The sequence below is a fragment of the Tupaia chinensis genome, unplaced genomic scaffold, assembly GCF_000334495.1.
Source record: "Tupaia chinensis unplaced genomic scaffold, TupChi_1.0 Scaffold000437_1, whole genome shotgun sequence".
NCBI classification, from domain to species: Eukaryota; Metazoa; Chordata; class Mammalia; order Scandentia; family Tupaiidae; genus Tupaia; species Tupaia belangeri.
The window spans coordinates 1,691,570-1,708,705 of NW_006159942.1; the positions used below are offsets into that span (position 1 = coordinate 1,691,570).

The 17,136-nt window shown below is 43.2% G+C and overlaps 1 protein-coding gene across 1 annotated transcript in view; it reads right to left on the reverse strand.

Moving 5' to 3' along the window:
• The window catches only part of PLCXD2 (phosphatidylinositol specific phospholipase C X domain containing 2), a 57,188-nt gene that overhangs the window by 8,175 nt on the left and 31,877 nt on the right, over nt 1-17,136 (reverse strand). The window contains exons 2-3 of the mRNA XM_006155145.3: nt 12,817-13,277; nt 5,981-6,222 (exon numbers count right to left, since the gene is read on the reverse strand). Of these exons, the coding sequence (XP_006155207.1) occupies nt 5,981-6,222; nt 12,817-13,277 (703 nt within the window). The remainder of the gene's footprint in view (nt 1-5,980; nt 6,223-12,816; nt 13,278-17,136) is intronic.

Here is a 17,136-nt window from a genome sequence, read left to right on the forward strand (position 1 = left end):
GCCTTTTAGAAGAAAACCATCTCTAATTATGTAATATGGTAGAAAGTAAGGGTCAAAGTTCACTTCTTCCGATGGATATACAATTCTATGACTATGTGGGAGTTTTTAGTAGATCAATTTTTTTCTTTTTTAAAGGAGAGATTTTTGCTATAGGCCAAAAAAATCTGTGCTTACTAGAAAGACAGAGAGCGAGCGAGAGAGAGAAAGCGAAAAATCACCATCCGGGGGATGGCCATGCTGCAGTTCCTTCTCCTTCCTTCTCTTCCTGGGGTTTTGGACACTCACACACACTTGCCTGGTGTGAGTTTCAAGCCACTGGGTCCAGGACTTGAATCATGGTTGGTCATGTGGGAGTTCAGCACCTCAACCCTATGCCACCTGCTGGCCCCAGTAAACCAATATTATTCAGTTGTCTCATCAACACAGTCTGCCTGTCTCCTTTCTTAAATTAAAAGCTTCTGTGACAGACAGAATATTTAACTCAAAGAAGCTCACAGGTTAGTGAGATAAACAAACAATGACAGTTCAATGTGATCATTTCTATACTTATAGTACGTGTAGAATACCTTGGCCACCAGAGAGCTGTGAGCAATAACGTGCTCCAGCCATCGTGTGTCATGGTGAAAACAGCTCCCTCAGTACTCGAAAGGCTGAGAAGTACTATTGCAAGGAAGACAGGAACTAGGGCCTAATACTGGCTAAGAGATTGGAGATTTTCTAGGAAAGATTTGCGTTAGGCCAAAATTGAAAATAAGCAAAGTGCATTACCTTAACTGACCTCTTCCTCTTCTTTTGGTAACACGCTCCTTAGCTGTCATCTTCTCCCTTTTCTCGTTTGAAGCTGACCCCCTTCTTTCTCTGAAAAGCCAGAGCCTGGCCTCCTAAATAACCCTCATAAGGCACTGGTAGTATATTGTCCTCCTCTTCCTTTTCCTTTTCCCATGACAACTACTGGGTTGTCAGCAAAGTCATGATGTATTTTTACATTAAAAAAAAAAAGAAAAATATGTCATGACTTTTCCGACGACCCCATATAATTAGCCCCAAGTTTCTCCCCTCACTCAGTGGAGTCTACAATCAGTCCTGGGTGAAAATACATGTCACAAATAAATTTTCCTTTTGTATTAATAGCTGATTATGGCTTCATAGACCACCCTCCCAGGGTCCTTCCGATTTTATCTGGGATTCCTGAAGACTTAATCGCAATGTGACCTTTAAGTTACTGAATTTCATTGCCCTTCAATCTCTCCCCTGGTAAAAGGGGGGACAGTAATTCCACGTGCAAAATTTTAAATGAACTAATTCATGTAAAGTGTGGAACACTTCCCAAGATACAGCAAATACTATGTGGACATTGGGCATAAGAGACGGACGTAAGTGGGAGTGAAGTTGGAAATATTCAGGGGCTGGGAGTAAGAAACTCCCCTAAAGCCGTCACAGCCTACTGTTTAGGTGACAAACTGTTGTGACCAGAGAGTGAGGGGCTGAAAACACACCTCTCCTGGAGACCTGAGCACGTGCCCAGTGAGTTTTCAAGTCAACCTGGGGACCTGCAGTCAGCCATATGGCTTCCAGCCTTGCATGGCCACAGAAACGGGCCCCCAGGACAGGGCTGAACACTGAAAAGAGCAGTGGCCCACATGAGGGACCCTGGAATACTGAACCTAATGCCTCCAAGACTAAAAAATCCCCGGGCAGTGTTTAAATATGAAACACAGGCGCCATCTACTGGCCATGTTGGGGAAATAAGAATTGAGGGCAGCAATAGCCAGGTCACGGCAGGATCTCTGGAACCTTCTCAGCACAATGTGGGGAAGGTATGTTGGGGTCTCTGCTGACAAAGAGCTCTGTGTCAGCATCGAGTGGCATGTATCAACCTTTCCCAAAGCAAGCGTTACGTAACCAGGATTACGTAGAGAGAGAAATGGAGAACCCACTGTGAAGAGGAGTCACCGTATTTCCTAACTTCCGGCATTTACCCAAGTGAGATGGATGCAAGAGGTTGGGGTAGATGATGCTGACAGGCCCCGGGGGCAACAATTCCTACAGGCTGCAGAGCAGCAGTTCAAAACTCCCCTTTGACTTTGAGACACGCCTGAGAACGAGGCTGGTCCACTGCTTCTTGGGGTTTCTTTACACATAGGGATGGCATGCTAGTTCATGTCCGACGACCCCATATAATTAGCCCCAAGTTTCTCCCCTCACTCAGTGGAGTCTACAATCAGTCCTGGGTGAAAATACATGTCACAAATAAATTTTCCTTTTGTATTAATAGCTGATTATGGCTTCATAGACCACCCTCCCAGGGTCCTTCCGATTTTATCTGGGATTCCTGAAGACTTAATCGCAATGTGACCTTTAAGTTACTGAATTTCATTGCCCTTCAATCTCTCCCCTGGTAAAAGGGGGGACAGTAATTCCACGTGCAAAATTTTAAATGAACTAATTCATGTAAAGTGTGGAACACTTCCCAAGATACAGCAAATACTATGTGGACATTGGGCATAAGAGACGGACGTAAGTGGGAGTGAAGTTGGAAATATTCAGGGGCTGGGAGTAAGAAACTCCCCTAAAGCCGTCACAGCCTACTGTTTAGGTGACAAACTGTTGTGACCAGAGAGTGAGGGGCTGAAAACACACCTCTCCTGGAGACCTGAGCACGTGCCCAGTGAGTTTTCAAGTCAACCTGGGGACCTGCAGTCAGCCATATGGCTTCCAGCCTTGCATGGCCACAGAAACGGGCCCCCAGGACAGGGCTGAACACTGAAAAGAGCAGTGGCCCACATGAGGGACCCTGGAATACTGAACCTAATGCCTCCAAGACTAAAAAATCCCCGGGCAGTGTTTAAATATGAAACACAGGCGCCATCTACTGGCCATGTTGGGGAAATAAGAATTGAGGGCAGCAATAGCCAGGTCACGGCAGGATCTCTGGAACCTTCTCAGCACAATGTGGGGAAGGTATGTTGGGGTCTCTGCTGACAAAGAGCTCTGTGTCAGCATCGAGTGGCATGTATCAACCTTTCCCAAAGCAAGCGTTACGTAACCAGGATTACGTAGAGAGAGAAATGGAGAACCCACTGTGAAGAGGAGTCACCGTATTTCCTAACTTCCGGCATTTACCCAAGTGAGATGGATGCAAGAGGTTGGGGTAGATGATGCTGACAGGCCCCGGGGGCAACAATTCCTACAGGCTGCAGAGCAGCAGTTCAAAACTCCCCTTTGACTTTGAGACACGCCTGAGAACGAGGCTGGTCCACTGCTTCTTGGGGTTTCTTTACACATAGGGATGGCATGCTAGTTCATGCTAGATACTGTGGTGGGCATTTGTATGCCAAGATTCCACAGTTCCATGAGTTATTACTAGCCCCATTTACCTGGTAAGAAAACCACAGCTTAGAGACTTCAGAAAACGTGTCCAAGGCCATCCTGTTGCTCAGGGACTGCATTAGTGGGGGACTTGGTAACAGAAATTGATTTCTCCTATTCTGGGGGCTGGAAGTCCAAGATGGAGGTGGCAGCAGGTTAGGCTTCTCCTGGGGCCTTTCTCCTTGGCTTACAGACCAGAGTTGCACTTCCTCCTTAGTTGATGGGCAGGCACAGGAATGCATGATCTTCCCTGCCATGTTCCTGTGACTGGCAGGGGTTGAGAGGCCAAAGTCTCTTTCCAATCTAAGCTGGCTACTTACTACCAGCTGAGCAAGGGCTCAGGCAGACTGGGATACCTTGACTTTGGGTACATCTGCCACAATTACCAGCAAGCAAAGAACCTGCGATGTATATGCAGCCAGATTACAGGTCTAGGAATTCAGAAGCATGGAAATCATTGTGACATTGCGGGTTGGCAGTTGTAAACGGTGAGATCTGACCAGATGCAGGCACTAGCAAGACAGTAACAGGTCTGTGGAGTAAAAAGGAACAGGGCACTAGACTATACTGTGCCCGAGTCAATGTTGTTGTTTTATGGCAGCCCATGCATGTGTATGTAAGAGAGAGGGGTGGGACAACCCCGATGGAGTCTCTTCATGCAACAATCCCATTTCCCCAGTCCTCCAGCTCCTGAGGATCCTGGGTACCTGACCACGTGTCCAGTGAGTTTTCAAGTCAATCTGGGGACCTGCAGTCAGCCATATGGCTTCTAGCCTTGCATGGCACTTACCCTTGTGCCACAGAAGCAGGCCCCCAGGACAGGGCTGAATACTGAAAAGAGCAGTGGTCCAACATTCAGAGGTCTAGAGTTCGAGGACATATTATTGACTTTTCCTAGCTAAGTGGATCTGGGTCACTTAACCTCACTGAGTCCCCTCTCAAGTGGGACTGATAATGTGCTCTAGAAAATGTTTCCTCGTAGAGGCTGGTTTTTATTTAAGAAGCAAATGAAATCATCTGCAAAAGGATACTTTAGAGCAAAATACAGTACATAGGTACAACTTACCTTATTTTAAAATATTCTCTTCCTTTGTTAGTATAGCTCTCTGCACAGACTTTTATTAAAGTGATTTGCATAGTGCTTATAAAAAGTTCCGTCCTAGTTTTTCCTGGTGGATTATGATTTCCATGGGAGTAGAGACTATACAGTCATCTTGTACCTTTGAACCTAGCTCCTCCGATGCAATGTTTATTAATTTAATCAGTGCATACTATTAACCTATAAACTTACCAAAGGCATGAGGGAAATGATGTGGATGCATGTACATATATTATTTTTTAGAAAGGAAGCTTGTTGTTTTTATCACTTAAGGAGATATACAGTACTGGTTTATGAAGTCTCTTTTCCAGGTTTAGCACCGTTAAGCCAGTCAAGCCTAGCGGAGTGGTATTGAAAGGAGTGTCTGGGTCTGTGCATGACTGACGTAATCAAGAACTCTCAACAAGAAAGAAAAAGGCAGGTGCCATTTGCTGTCCAAACTCAGACCCAAATAAATGGGAAAACCTTTTCAGGTAGAGGTTTCATTGTCTGAACTCAGTGCCCACCACCTGGAAATCAGGAATCAGACTGATTCTCATAAATATCTCATTACTCAAACATTTTAGCTTCTCCATGGTGGATAACAAGGGATGCCCTGTTATCCAAGTGTGTTTATAACATTCCTTTTTAACATGTACATACACACGTACATATTAATATATATATGTAAGCCATCCTTTCTTTCTCTTTTTTATTAATTATTTTTTTATTTTTTATATATATTCAATCACATTGTTTAGCTTACAAAGTGAACATTTAATATGTGAACATTTCTCCCCAGTCCAGTTGATCAAAATATCTTCTGCCCATAACACCACACCTCCCCAATGCTCTGCCTCTGTATCCCTCTGTCAATGCTCTGCCTCTGTATCCCTCCTCCAAAGTCCTCCCCTAGGCCCCACTCCTCCACACATACCACATCCGGCATTCAAGCCATCCTTTCTTGACAACATCTATCATTCATTGGTGTCCAGGATAAAGGATGTTATCTAATACAAAATTGCTGGAGCTTCCTCTGCTAATTTTACTGTCAGGCTCAATTCTGCCTTGAGGACATATTTGAGGCCATAGCACAGTGGGTGGCATCTTAAACTGCTTTATGGGCCTTACCATCACCATGGAAGGGCAAGGACCCCAAATCACTGAAGGGTCATCTCTGGAGGCCTAGCCTGTAGTCTGTATTTTATGCTTATTAAATGCGTGAGAACCTGGGCTAGGGGGCAGCACAGGGACAGGAAAACCATGTCGCCATGTTTTTCTTTATTGTCAACATTTAAAGAGTACTAATGGTATAATGTGTGCATTTTAACTAAGTATTTATAGATCCTTGGAGCACAATTTGTGCAACCTCGCTCAAATACAAAACTTTCTCAAACAAAATTGGTTTTCTTCTTCATCTTCTTCTTTAAATCCTTAAACTATATGGCTTTACTGCTATTTATTCAGAACAAACTCAAGATAAAATTTTTTTTTGAAAAAACCCTTACATGTGGGATGGAAGCAAACTCTTACCTACAAACCAATGTGTTCTTGAGACCACCAACCAGGCCTCGGGCGATGGTCTTTACTCTCGGGGTGAGAATTGCTTGGGAGACATGGAAGGCGCCGTGTGGGGCTCTCTCACTCAGAGTGGTCTCCAGGAAGAGGATGAGTTTGCGCACACTTGTGGTATTTGCCCAGGGAGCTGGAATCTTCTTTCCTGGCCACAGGAAGGGGTATTGCTTGTAGAAGGGACAGTGGTAAAAAATAAGAACCTGAAACATTCAAAGCAGAAAAAAGAGAGCAATTCATAAAAATGTAAATGGGCCGGCTGGTGACATGGTGCTTATGGTGGTTGTATCCCACATGGCCGACTACATGGTTCGAGTCCCAGTCCCAGTGGCTTAGAAAACATGCTGTGTTTGTGCATAACCAAAAATGCCGAGAGGAAGGAGAAATGAAGAAGACAGAAGGGACTGTGGCATGACCAACCCTCTTGGGGGATGCTTTCTCATTTTCATTCTCTTTTTCTCTGTCTCTTTCTGGTAAGCATATGCACCCTCCACCAAATTTAAAAAAGAAAAAGGTGGATATTAACTCCTTGGGTTTATACTGATTGCTGGGAGAAAAGGTGAACCAATATAAATATGTGTGAAAATTTGAGAATTGTTACATATGTATTTTAAAAATTCAGTAAATGATGATTTTCTGAGTACATGTGTGACTCAAAGATCTAAAAATTTTTTTGGTCATGAACTTCTTTGGAAGTATGGTAAAGTCCCAGAGCCCTTTATCCGGATTATGTTTTAAATGAATGTATAAAATAAAATAGCATTGCAAAGGAAATCAATAATATGGAAATATAACCACTACTATATTAAAATTGTAATAAATAAATGTCCGTACTTCATGATAAACATTAAATAACATTATTTTGTTGTGAGTCCACTAAGTTCTATAAGCGCGTTAGTGATGAGCCTCAATGGTTTTGTAAGGTAACTGCCATAACTTAAATGCCATATGGACACATCTATGGGGACAGAGTGACAGGAGGGCTGCTGTGTGGACTGCCTGTACTCATAATCAGTGGGTATGCTAATGTTAAGCTAAAGGTTAATAAAAATTAATATGCAATTTTTTTCTATCCAAATTCACAGATTTTTTAAGTTCTACCATACCCCTCCCCAGGGCAGTCTTTGGACCTCAGATCAAGAATACTCAGGTTGAGTTTGCTGGTATGGTCTAACATCTTCTGTGCTGACAGAATTGACACTTACCTCTTGGAGTTGAGATAAACACGTTGAAATAATTTGGTAACAGATTTTCAATTGTGCTCTGAGCAACTGAAATTGTCCCTCCCAGGAGAGGTGGGGAGTATGCCACTAGAGTCAGGGAAAACTTTGCAGAGGTGATGGGCCTCCACTGGGACAGCTCAGGATGGTGGTGAGTTTGAAAATAATTAGCAAGTCGCATCCACAGCATTAATTAGTTTCTGAGAGGGAGCTCTGGGACGGGGAATTGCTATTTTGATTGTCCCACTTCATAGCTCTGCTGGGTAGGTTTCTAGACATACTATTTTTTTTTTCCCCTCATGGGCATCAGTGATCTCTTCTTGGAGGAATGTCCTGCACGTGTTTACACAGCCTGGACTGCAATCCTCAAATAGCTGGCCTTGGAGTGTGATCCTCCAGGCACCAAGAACAAGACTCTGAACGTTGGTCTTGTTTCCGGTGTGCATGTAGCTTGTGACTAGGGTGCCTGACTAACTGCTCCCGGAGGCCCACAGTCAGGGAGGGCCAGGCTGGATGCCTGAGTAGGGTAATGACTGCTGTTGTTTTTAATGCTCTTAAGTAATGTCTGCCCGATTGCTAATGATGTCTGTGGTGAACACGTGTGTTAATGAGGTCAATCACCAGCTCATGTAAGCAGATCACCTGGGAGACTGAGGAGGATTTCCTCCCAGCAAAGTAATTAGTTAGTTTTGCGGTCCCGGGCCTATGAGGAAAGCTGGCCCGTGCGGTGGACGCCAAGACAGGCAGGAGGCTGTGTGTCCAGTGACAGGGCCTGTCAGACCATACATATCCTGTGCTGTCTGGCCCCTGCACTGAGCATCAGGGGACCAGAGGACAATGCTGTTCTTTACTCTGCCTTGGAAAAGGTGCAAAGAGCACAGATTATACACAAGAGGATTTATGCCTTTCTTTAAGCGCTCTCTTGAGCAATCTGATCCTGATGATTGAGGAAGAATTTCTGTGTGCGGAGGACTTGCACTCAGGGCCTGTGTTTTGCATCTGCCTCTCCACCTTGTTTTGCTGTATTTCTCTCTGAAATACCAGCCCCTCCAGCTCAGTAGTTCATGTTCAGTTTTTCTCTTGAGATTCACATTTAAAAAAAAAAAATCTCATTTTCTTTACGAATTACTCCTGGACTGGCCTTTTATTCCAATCGTCCCTTTACCAGGGGCCTCCGGGATGCAGACTTATGCTATGTTCTACTTTTCAATGGATTTAATTCAAAACCCCTTTTTTCATACAGTACAAAACACACAAGGAAGGTAGTTTTATCTTGCAATTGTATACCAGCTGTTGCTATTTCACTAGTGTTATGTACTCTTATGTTCTCATTAAGACCCTACAAACTTCTAAGGTGTAGATAAAATCTCCTAATTGGTTGTATCCTGAAAACTCCTATCTGTTCATGTGCAAATACGTACCTGTGAGCTGGGATGTCATTGCATGTTGAGTAAATGACATTGAATGGAATGGTAGTGTACTTCTTGCTATTAAATTGTAGTAATAAACTACTCAGGAGATTACATGTGAGGCAGCTCATTTTATAACGAATATTTAAAATTTAGCTACCAGTATGTCACTACCCCAGCAGGGAGAAGAAGAAGGCTGATAATTTGAGATCTCTTTGTTTAGCTCATAAGAAGAGATGTGCCAGGGAAAGCATAGGGGGAATGAAGCACAGGGTGTTGCCAGCCAATTAAGTATGGCTGCTGCTTCTCTTGGTCAATGAAATGGGAGGCAGACGCGGGAAAGGGAGTGTTTACTTCTGTAACCAGTTACAGGGAGACAGTCAGCAAGCACCATCAAACTGCATACCCAAAATCCCAAGAGGAGAATGGAGGAAAAGGGACTGCAGCATGGTCATCCCCTCTGAGGTGGGTCATTTCTCACCTTCCCTCTCACTATCTCTCTCTTTTTCTGGTGAGCATATGAGCCCTATGGTAAAAACTTTTAAAAAATAAAAAAGCTCAACATGTCCTCTCTCACTACAGTCAGTCAGAATTCATTGCTTTCCCCCAGTTAATTATCGTGATTCCTGTTTTACTCCAAACATCCATTTCTAGTCTCCTATCTGACCATTGCTCAGACCTCTCTATGACTTAGCACTTGGTCAGAATGTTTTGTTAGAGGTCTTTCTTAATTTCAAAATGGCTGCAGTCCTGCTAAACTATGGCTTGCTTTAGGAAGACCTTGGGATTTAAATCAATGACACTATCCCTTGTTCTGATATGTCACTACATTTTCTTTCCTTCCTAACTTATGGAAGTATTCATAGTTAGATGACACAGTTAGATTGGTCCATACTTAAAAACGGACAGACCTCCACTTTGCTGCTAAAAATTTACTGCCCGTACTATTCATTATTTCTGAAGACATTTCTTACTCCTGCAAATTTCTAAACAGATTAGTATTCAATACGCTAACCCATCCAGAATACTGAGTACAAAATTATAAAATTTTATCTCTCCTCAAATTTAACCTTTTTCAAATCCCAGTATCCAAGGACTCTTTTATAGATCTCCATGCCTTTCTCCCATGCTGCTAATGCTCTGAGGTCCTCTGATAATGGGCTCATTAATAAGCAGAAAGTATTTTCATTAGCGTAATAGATGACACCAGCTGTGAGAATCAGTAGGCTGTGTGAAGAGCCCTCAGAGAGATTCCGAAGCTGTGGGAGCTCTGGAGAATCAGGCAGCTGGGGATGGAACCCGCTGCTTTCCACTTCCCAGCAGTGCTCCCTTGGGCAAGTTGCTAAGTCTTTCTATGCCTCAGTTTCCCCTCCCCCCAAATGAGTACAGAAGCAGGGTACCTATCTCATAGTGTTGAGAGGATTGAATGAGTTCAACCATGTACCTAGAACACTGCAAAGGTTCAATAAATATTTGTTCTTGTTATTACCATTGTTTAATGGGTAAGAGAGAAATTCCACTGTGAAAAACATCTTTCCTAGTTAGACTTGTCAGTCTGAAGAGATAGAAGCTTAGGTTTAGTAGGGGGAAAAATGTGATAAATCTTGGCAAAATACCATTTACAAAGTTGTAATGAGGAAAAATGACTTGTTGACTTTTAATAGATACCAAGAATTAATTTAGTAAGCCTCTATGTAGTCAGAGACAGTCAGCATTTTCACAGGCATGGAAACAGCCTGGTATTTCTGATTACTCAGGCCAGGTCTGGGAGTCATCCTTGTGCCCTCACTTCATTCACACCCTGATTCCTACCCACTGGGAAACCCTGTTGGCTCTGCCTTCTGATAGATTCAAAACCTGACCACTCGCCCCTAATAGTCTCCTCACTGGTTTCCCGACTTCTTCCAGTGCCCACTGCTCCCAATCTCTTCCTTGTACAGCAACCCAAGGGATCCCATTAAAGCCAGAGTCAGGCCCCTCAGCCTATGTGCAGAACCCTCCTCACTCAGCCTGCGAGGCAGATCCTTACAGTACCTTCAGAGCTCATGTGACCACCCAGGATCTCTCTCTAGCCTCTTCCTACTACTCTGTCCTCACCTGCTCTCCAGTCCCACCAGGAGAAATTTTCCTCAGAGATGTCAGGGACACTTCTGCTTTAGGGCCTCTGCGTAGGCTGCTTCTCTTGCCCCAAATATCCACGTGACCAACTTCCTCGGATGCCATCTTTTCCTTCAGGCTACCCTGATCTACCTGCTTAAAATATTAACCACTGTCCAACCTAAAGAACCTGGTTCCCCCTTACCACACTTGACTTTTTCTTTTCCCATATCTTTTACCACTTTCAAGCATTATATGTAATATATTTATTACCTCTATTATCTATGATTACCCCTCTTCATCTGAATGAAAACTCTATTAGGGGACAAATCTTTGTATTGATTATTTTCACTGATTTTCCTGCCCCAGGTTCTTAGAATGGTGCTTGGCACATACTTGGTATTCAATAAATATTTACAAATAAATAATATTTAACTAAGTTTTCCATTGAAGTTCCTCCTTGTATCCAAAAATATCTAACTTGCTTTTTATTTTATTATTATTCTTTTTTTTTTGAGAGTTTTTTACTATAGGGCGTGTGCGCTCGCCAGACAGACAGAGACAGACAGAGAGACAGAAAGCGAGAAATCACCCCCCAGAGGGGATGGTCACGCCGCAATCCCCTCTCCTCCATTGTCCTCTCGGGATCTTGGGCATGCACGCACACGTGCCCGGAGTGAGGTTCAAGCCACCGGGTCCGGGACGTGAACCACGGTCGACTACGTGGGAGTCCAGCGACATAGCCATTACGCCAACTGCTGGTTCCCTTATTCTTTAGAGAGATTTTTGCTAGAAGGCACATACACTTACCAGAGAGACAAAAAGTGAGAAATCACCCCCCCAGGGAGGATGGCCACACTGCAATCTCTTCTCCTCCATTCTCCTCTTGAGATTCTGGGCATGCATGCACACATACCCAGCATGAATTTTCAAGCCACGGATCTGGCACTCGAACCATGGCTGGCCACGTAGGAGTCCAGCACTTAAAACACTACACAGCTACTGGCCCCTCATTATTATTGCTTTTTAAAGCAAGTCTAAATTGGAAATCACCCTTTCCTGAGACTCTTCTCTCCTATTACCATTCATTCGGATCAGAGTAGAATATACCAGAGGTCCACATTTCTTTTTCCTGCATATGGCCCTCATGGGCCTAGCTGTGCAGGCTCTCCTCAATTTAAGTATCTACGGAACATTCTCCCAGCTTGGATACCCCCCTCCCAAAAGGTTTTTTCTTTCTTAATTCTCTATTCCTCTATGATCAATATTCTATGGATAGGAACTCTTAAAATATTAACACCCCCGAGATTAGCCCCTTCATATGCCTTCGTTAGTCAGTGTGTTTCCCAATCAGTCAGTACCTTCACAAGGACGATCCAACATTGAGTTGAAAGATGAAAGAGACTATCTCAGAAGCAAACTAGGAGGAGATAGGACCTTATGAAAGACAGAATAATTATGATCAACTGGCCCAATTTCATAACTTTACTTTGGGCTGGTTCTGGCCAGGTTATTCAAAGTCAATTTCAATGTCAAATAGTTTGCTTTAAATATCTGGTGGTGTTCAGGGCTAGCCCTTTAGCCCACTGGTAAAGGAATCCAGGGTTTGAATCCTAGCCCTGGGGGCTTGAAAATCATGTTGGGTGTGTGTATGCATGTCCAAAATCTTGGCAGGATGGAGAGAAGGGGCAGACGGGATGACAGTGTGACCACACATGATCAGGGGGTACGTTCACACTCCCTCTTTTTCTCTCTCTCCCTCTCTCTGTCTCTGTTGCAAGTACATGTCCTCTGGCAATGAAAAAAAATGAATGAAATATTTGGCAGATGTTAATGCCAGCCTTTGAAATTGTTCTAGAGCCCAAGAACCAGTCTGCATATATGAATGCTCCAAACAACCCATGCCTTCTAGCCTACTAGCTTTGGATTGAACTATTAAATTGTCAGAAAAGTGAAGACATATTTTTTGTATAGAAAACTATTTTTGTATATTTTGCAGCTGGTGATGTAGGAAAAACAGAGAGAGAGTTATGTTCTTGCCCTCAGAAGCTCATCGCTCCTTCCCTCCTACCTGGTACTTCTTCCCCCACAGGCTTTGCAGCGTCATACTTTCCACAGTGCAGGCTGGACACAGCTTGTTTCCAAAGGCCTCCTGGATGCGGAGAACTAGGCATTTGTGATGGGCATCCTCCATGGCGTAGAAGTGGTTGAAATCCAGGAAGACAATCTCTTGAGGGTGCTGTGTAAGAAATGAGTCAATCTCCATCAGCCCATCCCCAACCTTGATGCCAAAAAGCCCATGGATGAAGTAGATCTCCTGGTCCGCATCCCCTGGCTTAGAAGACACACGCAGGTCAAAGTAGCGGATCCCAGCTTCTAACTGCTCGCGGAATGTCAGGTTCTGAGTTACAGACCATTTCTTCATTAGCTTCTTCACCAAGGAGATCCTGGCAAGGCGTTTGATAGCTGGAGCTTGGTCAGGCCCCACTGGGGACTTTTCATCTACCCAGTAGCTGAATGAATCATGAGAGCCTGGACAAAGAATAAATAAAAATAAAAGCAAAGATGACAGATAAGAGCTGGAAATAATAAACCAATTGAAAAGAAAACACATAAAAAATAAGAACCTAATATACAAAAAATTGTAAATGAGTACTTACAGAAACTTTCAAATTTGCTAGGAATGAAATAAACACAAATAAAAGTGTTCATTAGCAGCTTGTGAAACCAAGGGTAATACTATAATTCTCATATATTGCTACTCTAAAGTAAATTAATAAATACCCGTTGGAAAGCTGTTTAGAAATATGCTTGGAAACAGGAGCTTTAAAATATTCATATCATTTGATCTAGTAATTTCATTTCAGAAAAGCTATTCGGAGGAAATAAACTCTAACATTTAGAAAAACAAAGATGTTTGCTAAAGCAAATTCATAATAAAGACAAACTGGAGGTCACTTAACTGTCTTGGATACACGAGAGCTTCATTGTGGCATGTCTACTTTATTCGTGCCCTCACTGAAACAAAGGATAGGAAAACACTGTCTGGATCAGAAATGCTAGGATAGCTATTTACATTCTAAAAAATGGCAGAATTCAAAAAAGAAAGAGAATTGCCCTATGTTTTGAAGTTATTCACTATTTATGTTTTCAGAGAAAGAAAGAGAGGCAGAATGAAAGAGTAAGAAACAGACAGACACCGCCAACAGTCTTCCCACAGCAATCCACCCCAGCCTCAGTCCACAAGACCCTGGGCACCCATGTGTTCAGAGTGCAACTGAGCCTTCAGATGCAAACCTGGAACAAATTGTCTTCCTTTTAATGTTTTTAAAGTATAAATTAATCAAACTGTATGTAGTATTTTGCAATTGTAAAATTCTGAGTCAGTAGGAATAATTTCCTGACAGATCAGGTAAACCTTTTGGTGCGCTCAACAACACAGGTTAGTTATGTATGTCCTTCTTTTTGAACTCATATCCTAAGAAGCTAAAACTGCTATTAAAAAGTCCAAGCACGGGAACCAGCAGTTAGCGTAATGGCTATGTCACTGGACTCCCACGTAGTCGACCGCGGTTCACGTCCCAGACCTGGTGGCTTAAAACTCACGCTGGGTGCGTGTGCGTGCATGCCCAAGATCCCGAGAGGAGAATGGAGGAGAAGGGATTGCGGCGTGACCATCCCCCTTGGGGGGTGATTTCTCGCTTTCTGTCTCTATGTCTCTCTCTGTCTGTCTGGCGAGCGCACACATCCTATAGCAAAAAAAAAAAAAAAGTCCAAGCGCATGTTCCATCTCTCTGCCTTAATGAACAGAAGAGCAGGTATTCTCTTAGACTCGGAGATTATCTTGTTAGGAAGTATGAGTGGACACACAATGACAAGCACATTTCTAATGATAGTGAGAAAATGTGTCAATATTGCTAGGTGAAAATTTTCTTTAGCAAATATATTTAGTTTTGTTGCTGGTTGACAGTGTCAGCCATTGTTACGTTTGTTTTCCACTAACTTACGCTACAAGCTAACTTGGTTTGTGCTGAGACTGGCTCTGAAGGTGGAAATGCCACAGAGGTGTCTGCTCTTCATAAGCACAAGGAGGAAATCGCCCTTCTCCGACAGGACTAACCTTGTTCTTAACCATTTCCACCCGTATAAAAATAAAAACTCTTGTACTCATACCAGTTGCTTGTCTACAGTTTTCCCTCTTATAAATTTTAGAGTAGGCATTTCATAGGTGATATAGGATTTTTAGAAAGCGCTGTTGTGTAATGTTATATTATTTCCATTTTCTTGAAAATAAATCAGCCTCTTATGGCTTGACTATTTCATCTTCTCAGATATCAACTGTAAAAAAAATAAAAGTGACAAATGATGCTTTATTTTTATGTCCCACCTAGAATGTGAAGGCTGTTCAGCAAGTATTAAGAATTAGCATATTTATTCATCTTTAGGCCAGCTCAATTTTGCAAGTCAGAAAATTACCAGCATATTTCAGGTTAAAAAAAAATACCACGGCGAGTAGAAATGTGGAGCAAGTCCCCCCAGATTCTACACGTTGGTTATCTTCGTTAATGAGGCTCATTGGATACTTGCCTAATGTTCTGCTTCCCTTGGCTGTACAGAAACTCGAAATGTTAATGCCTCCTCATTGAGAGATTTATCTCAAATACATTATATATAGATGGTGAACAGCCAGTTCTCGCTTCTTAAATTGTATTAACAGCCCAGCTGTTCAGGATCGAGTGTGTAGTAGAGTGCGAGGAACATCTGAACTTAATTCTTCCCTGGGCATCGGGGAGTAGCCATTATCCAAGCACCGAGCAGAGACGATTCCCCTCCCGTGTACTCTTGCTGGTGCTGAGCCCAGTTTCATCTCCAGGGGGACATGTGCTAACAACCTCCAACACTTGTCTCTAGTGTCTGAGGACTGTGCAGAAATGCGACAGCAAGGAGACCCCAGGGACCATTTGGAATACAGGGGACATGCTACTGAACTCACCCCACGGAAGAGAAAGCATAGGCACATTTCCTGGAAATATCAAGCTGATGCCCTGTGTCCCATTATTCCTCCACCCCAACCCCTCACAGGACAGAACGGAACCAAGGAGCAGACGGTTTAGTGGATGTTTTATAGTATTCGCCTTACCTGAGGCAACAGCAGTCAAAATCAACCAGTGCTCATTAACCGCTGCCAATATTTTTGCCTTTCTACTTATTTTGATTTTGTCCACAAATGTTTAGCCTCATGTAGAGCAAGTGAAATACCATTTGAGTAATGTTATGCACTTAAGTGCCTTTGACCATTGTTTTTGGGAAAACAGGCTCAAAGTGCCCCCTTCCTTCATATGTAAGATTTATAATCAATGCGATCTGCAGATAGCACTAACCGCAAGAAAATGCTTATATTATACCACCCAGATTCATTATCAGCATTTCCTCTCCTCTTCTATGGAGGATATTTTCCTGTTCAAAGGCAACCTATTAAGAGAGCCATTTTGCCCCTAAGTCCTGGGGTACATGAATTAAATTTATGCTTTCTTCAGAAAAGGAGGGAAAAAACTCTGTTCCACAGGTCCTCATTCTCTAAGAAAATCACTGCTTGGGAATCACTGAAAATAGCACTTCCATGCATTCTGGTTTGCTTTATGATAAGGTTGGAAAACAGTTTAGGGTCTCATCTGCTGTGGTTTCTGCCCCTGAAAGATTTTTGCTGCTATTACTCAGCATTACTGCTCTATTTTCACTTCCCCCCTCAATGGCTCCTTCATCCCTGTCTAAAAGAGATTTCACTGGTGCCTCTTTAACTTCAAACCTTACCCCTCCACACTGCTGTCTTCTCTTTCCTCCTTGCTGTCAGTCTTGACCACGTAAGGCCATCCCTGCTGCCTCTGTCCACCACGACTCGCTCACTTCTTACCATTACAGCCCTCCCCCTAGCCTTCTAGTGAGCCTATTCTTGAACCTGACAATCGTCTCATCAACAGATCCAAGTAGCTTTATTCTTCCTGGCTTCTCTGAGGGCTCACCAAGTCAGCTGGTTTCTGGAACCTTCCATTCCCTTGAGCTCAGTGATATGACTGCACACTTCGGGGTGTTAGTATCCTTCTTTTACCACTCTCCCTCTGTCTTCTCTGATTCCTCTTCCTCCTTTTGTTGCCTCAACTTTGATGTTTTCTAAGGATCTTTTGTCTATTCTCATTCTTTTCCTACCTTCAGAGATTTCATGCTCTGTCTTAGCCGACCACAGCACTATTATGCAGATGACACCTAAAGCCACATTTTTAGCCCAGGGTCTTCTGAATTCTGAATCTACATTCCCACCTTCCTCTGCAGTCATCTACCCGCTGGCTTGTGCACACAACAGAGACGGTAATTCCAAGGTCCAGCGGCTTGTGCT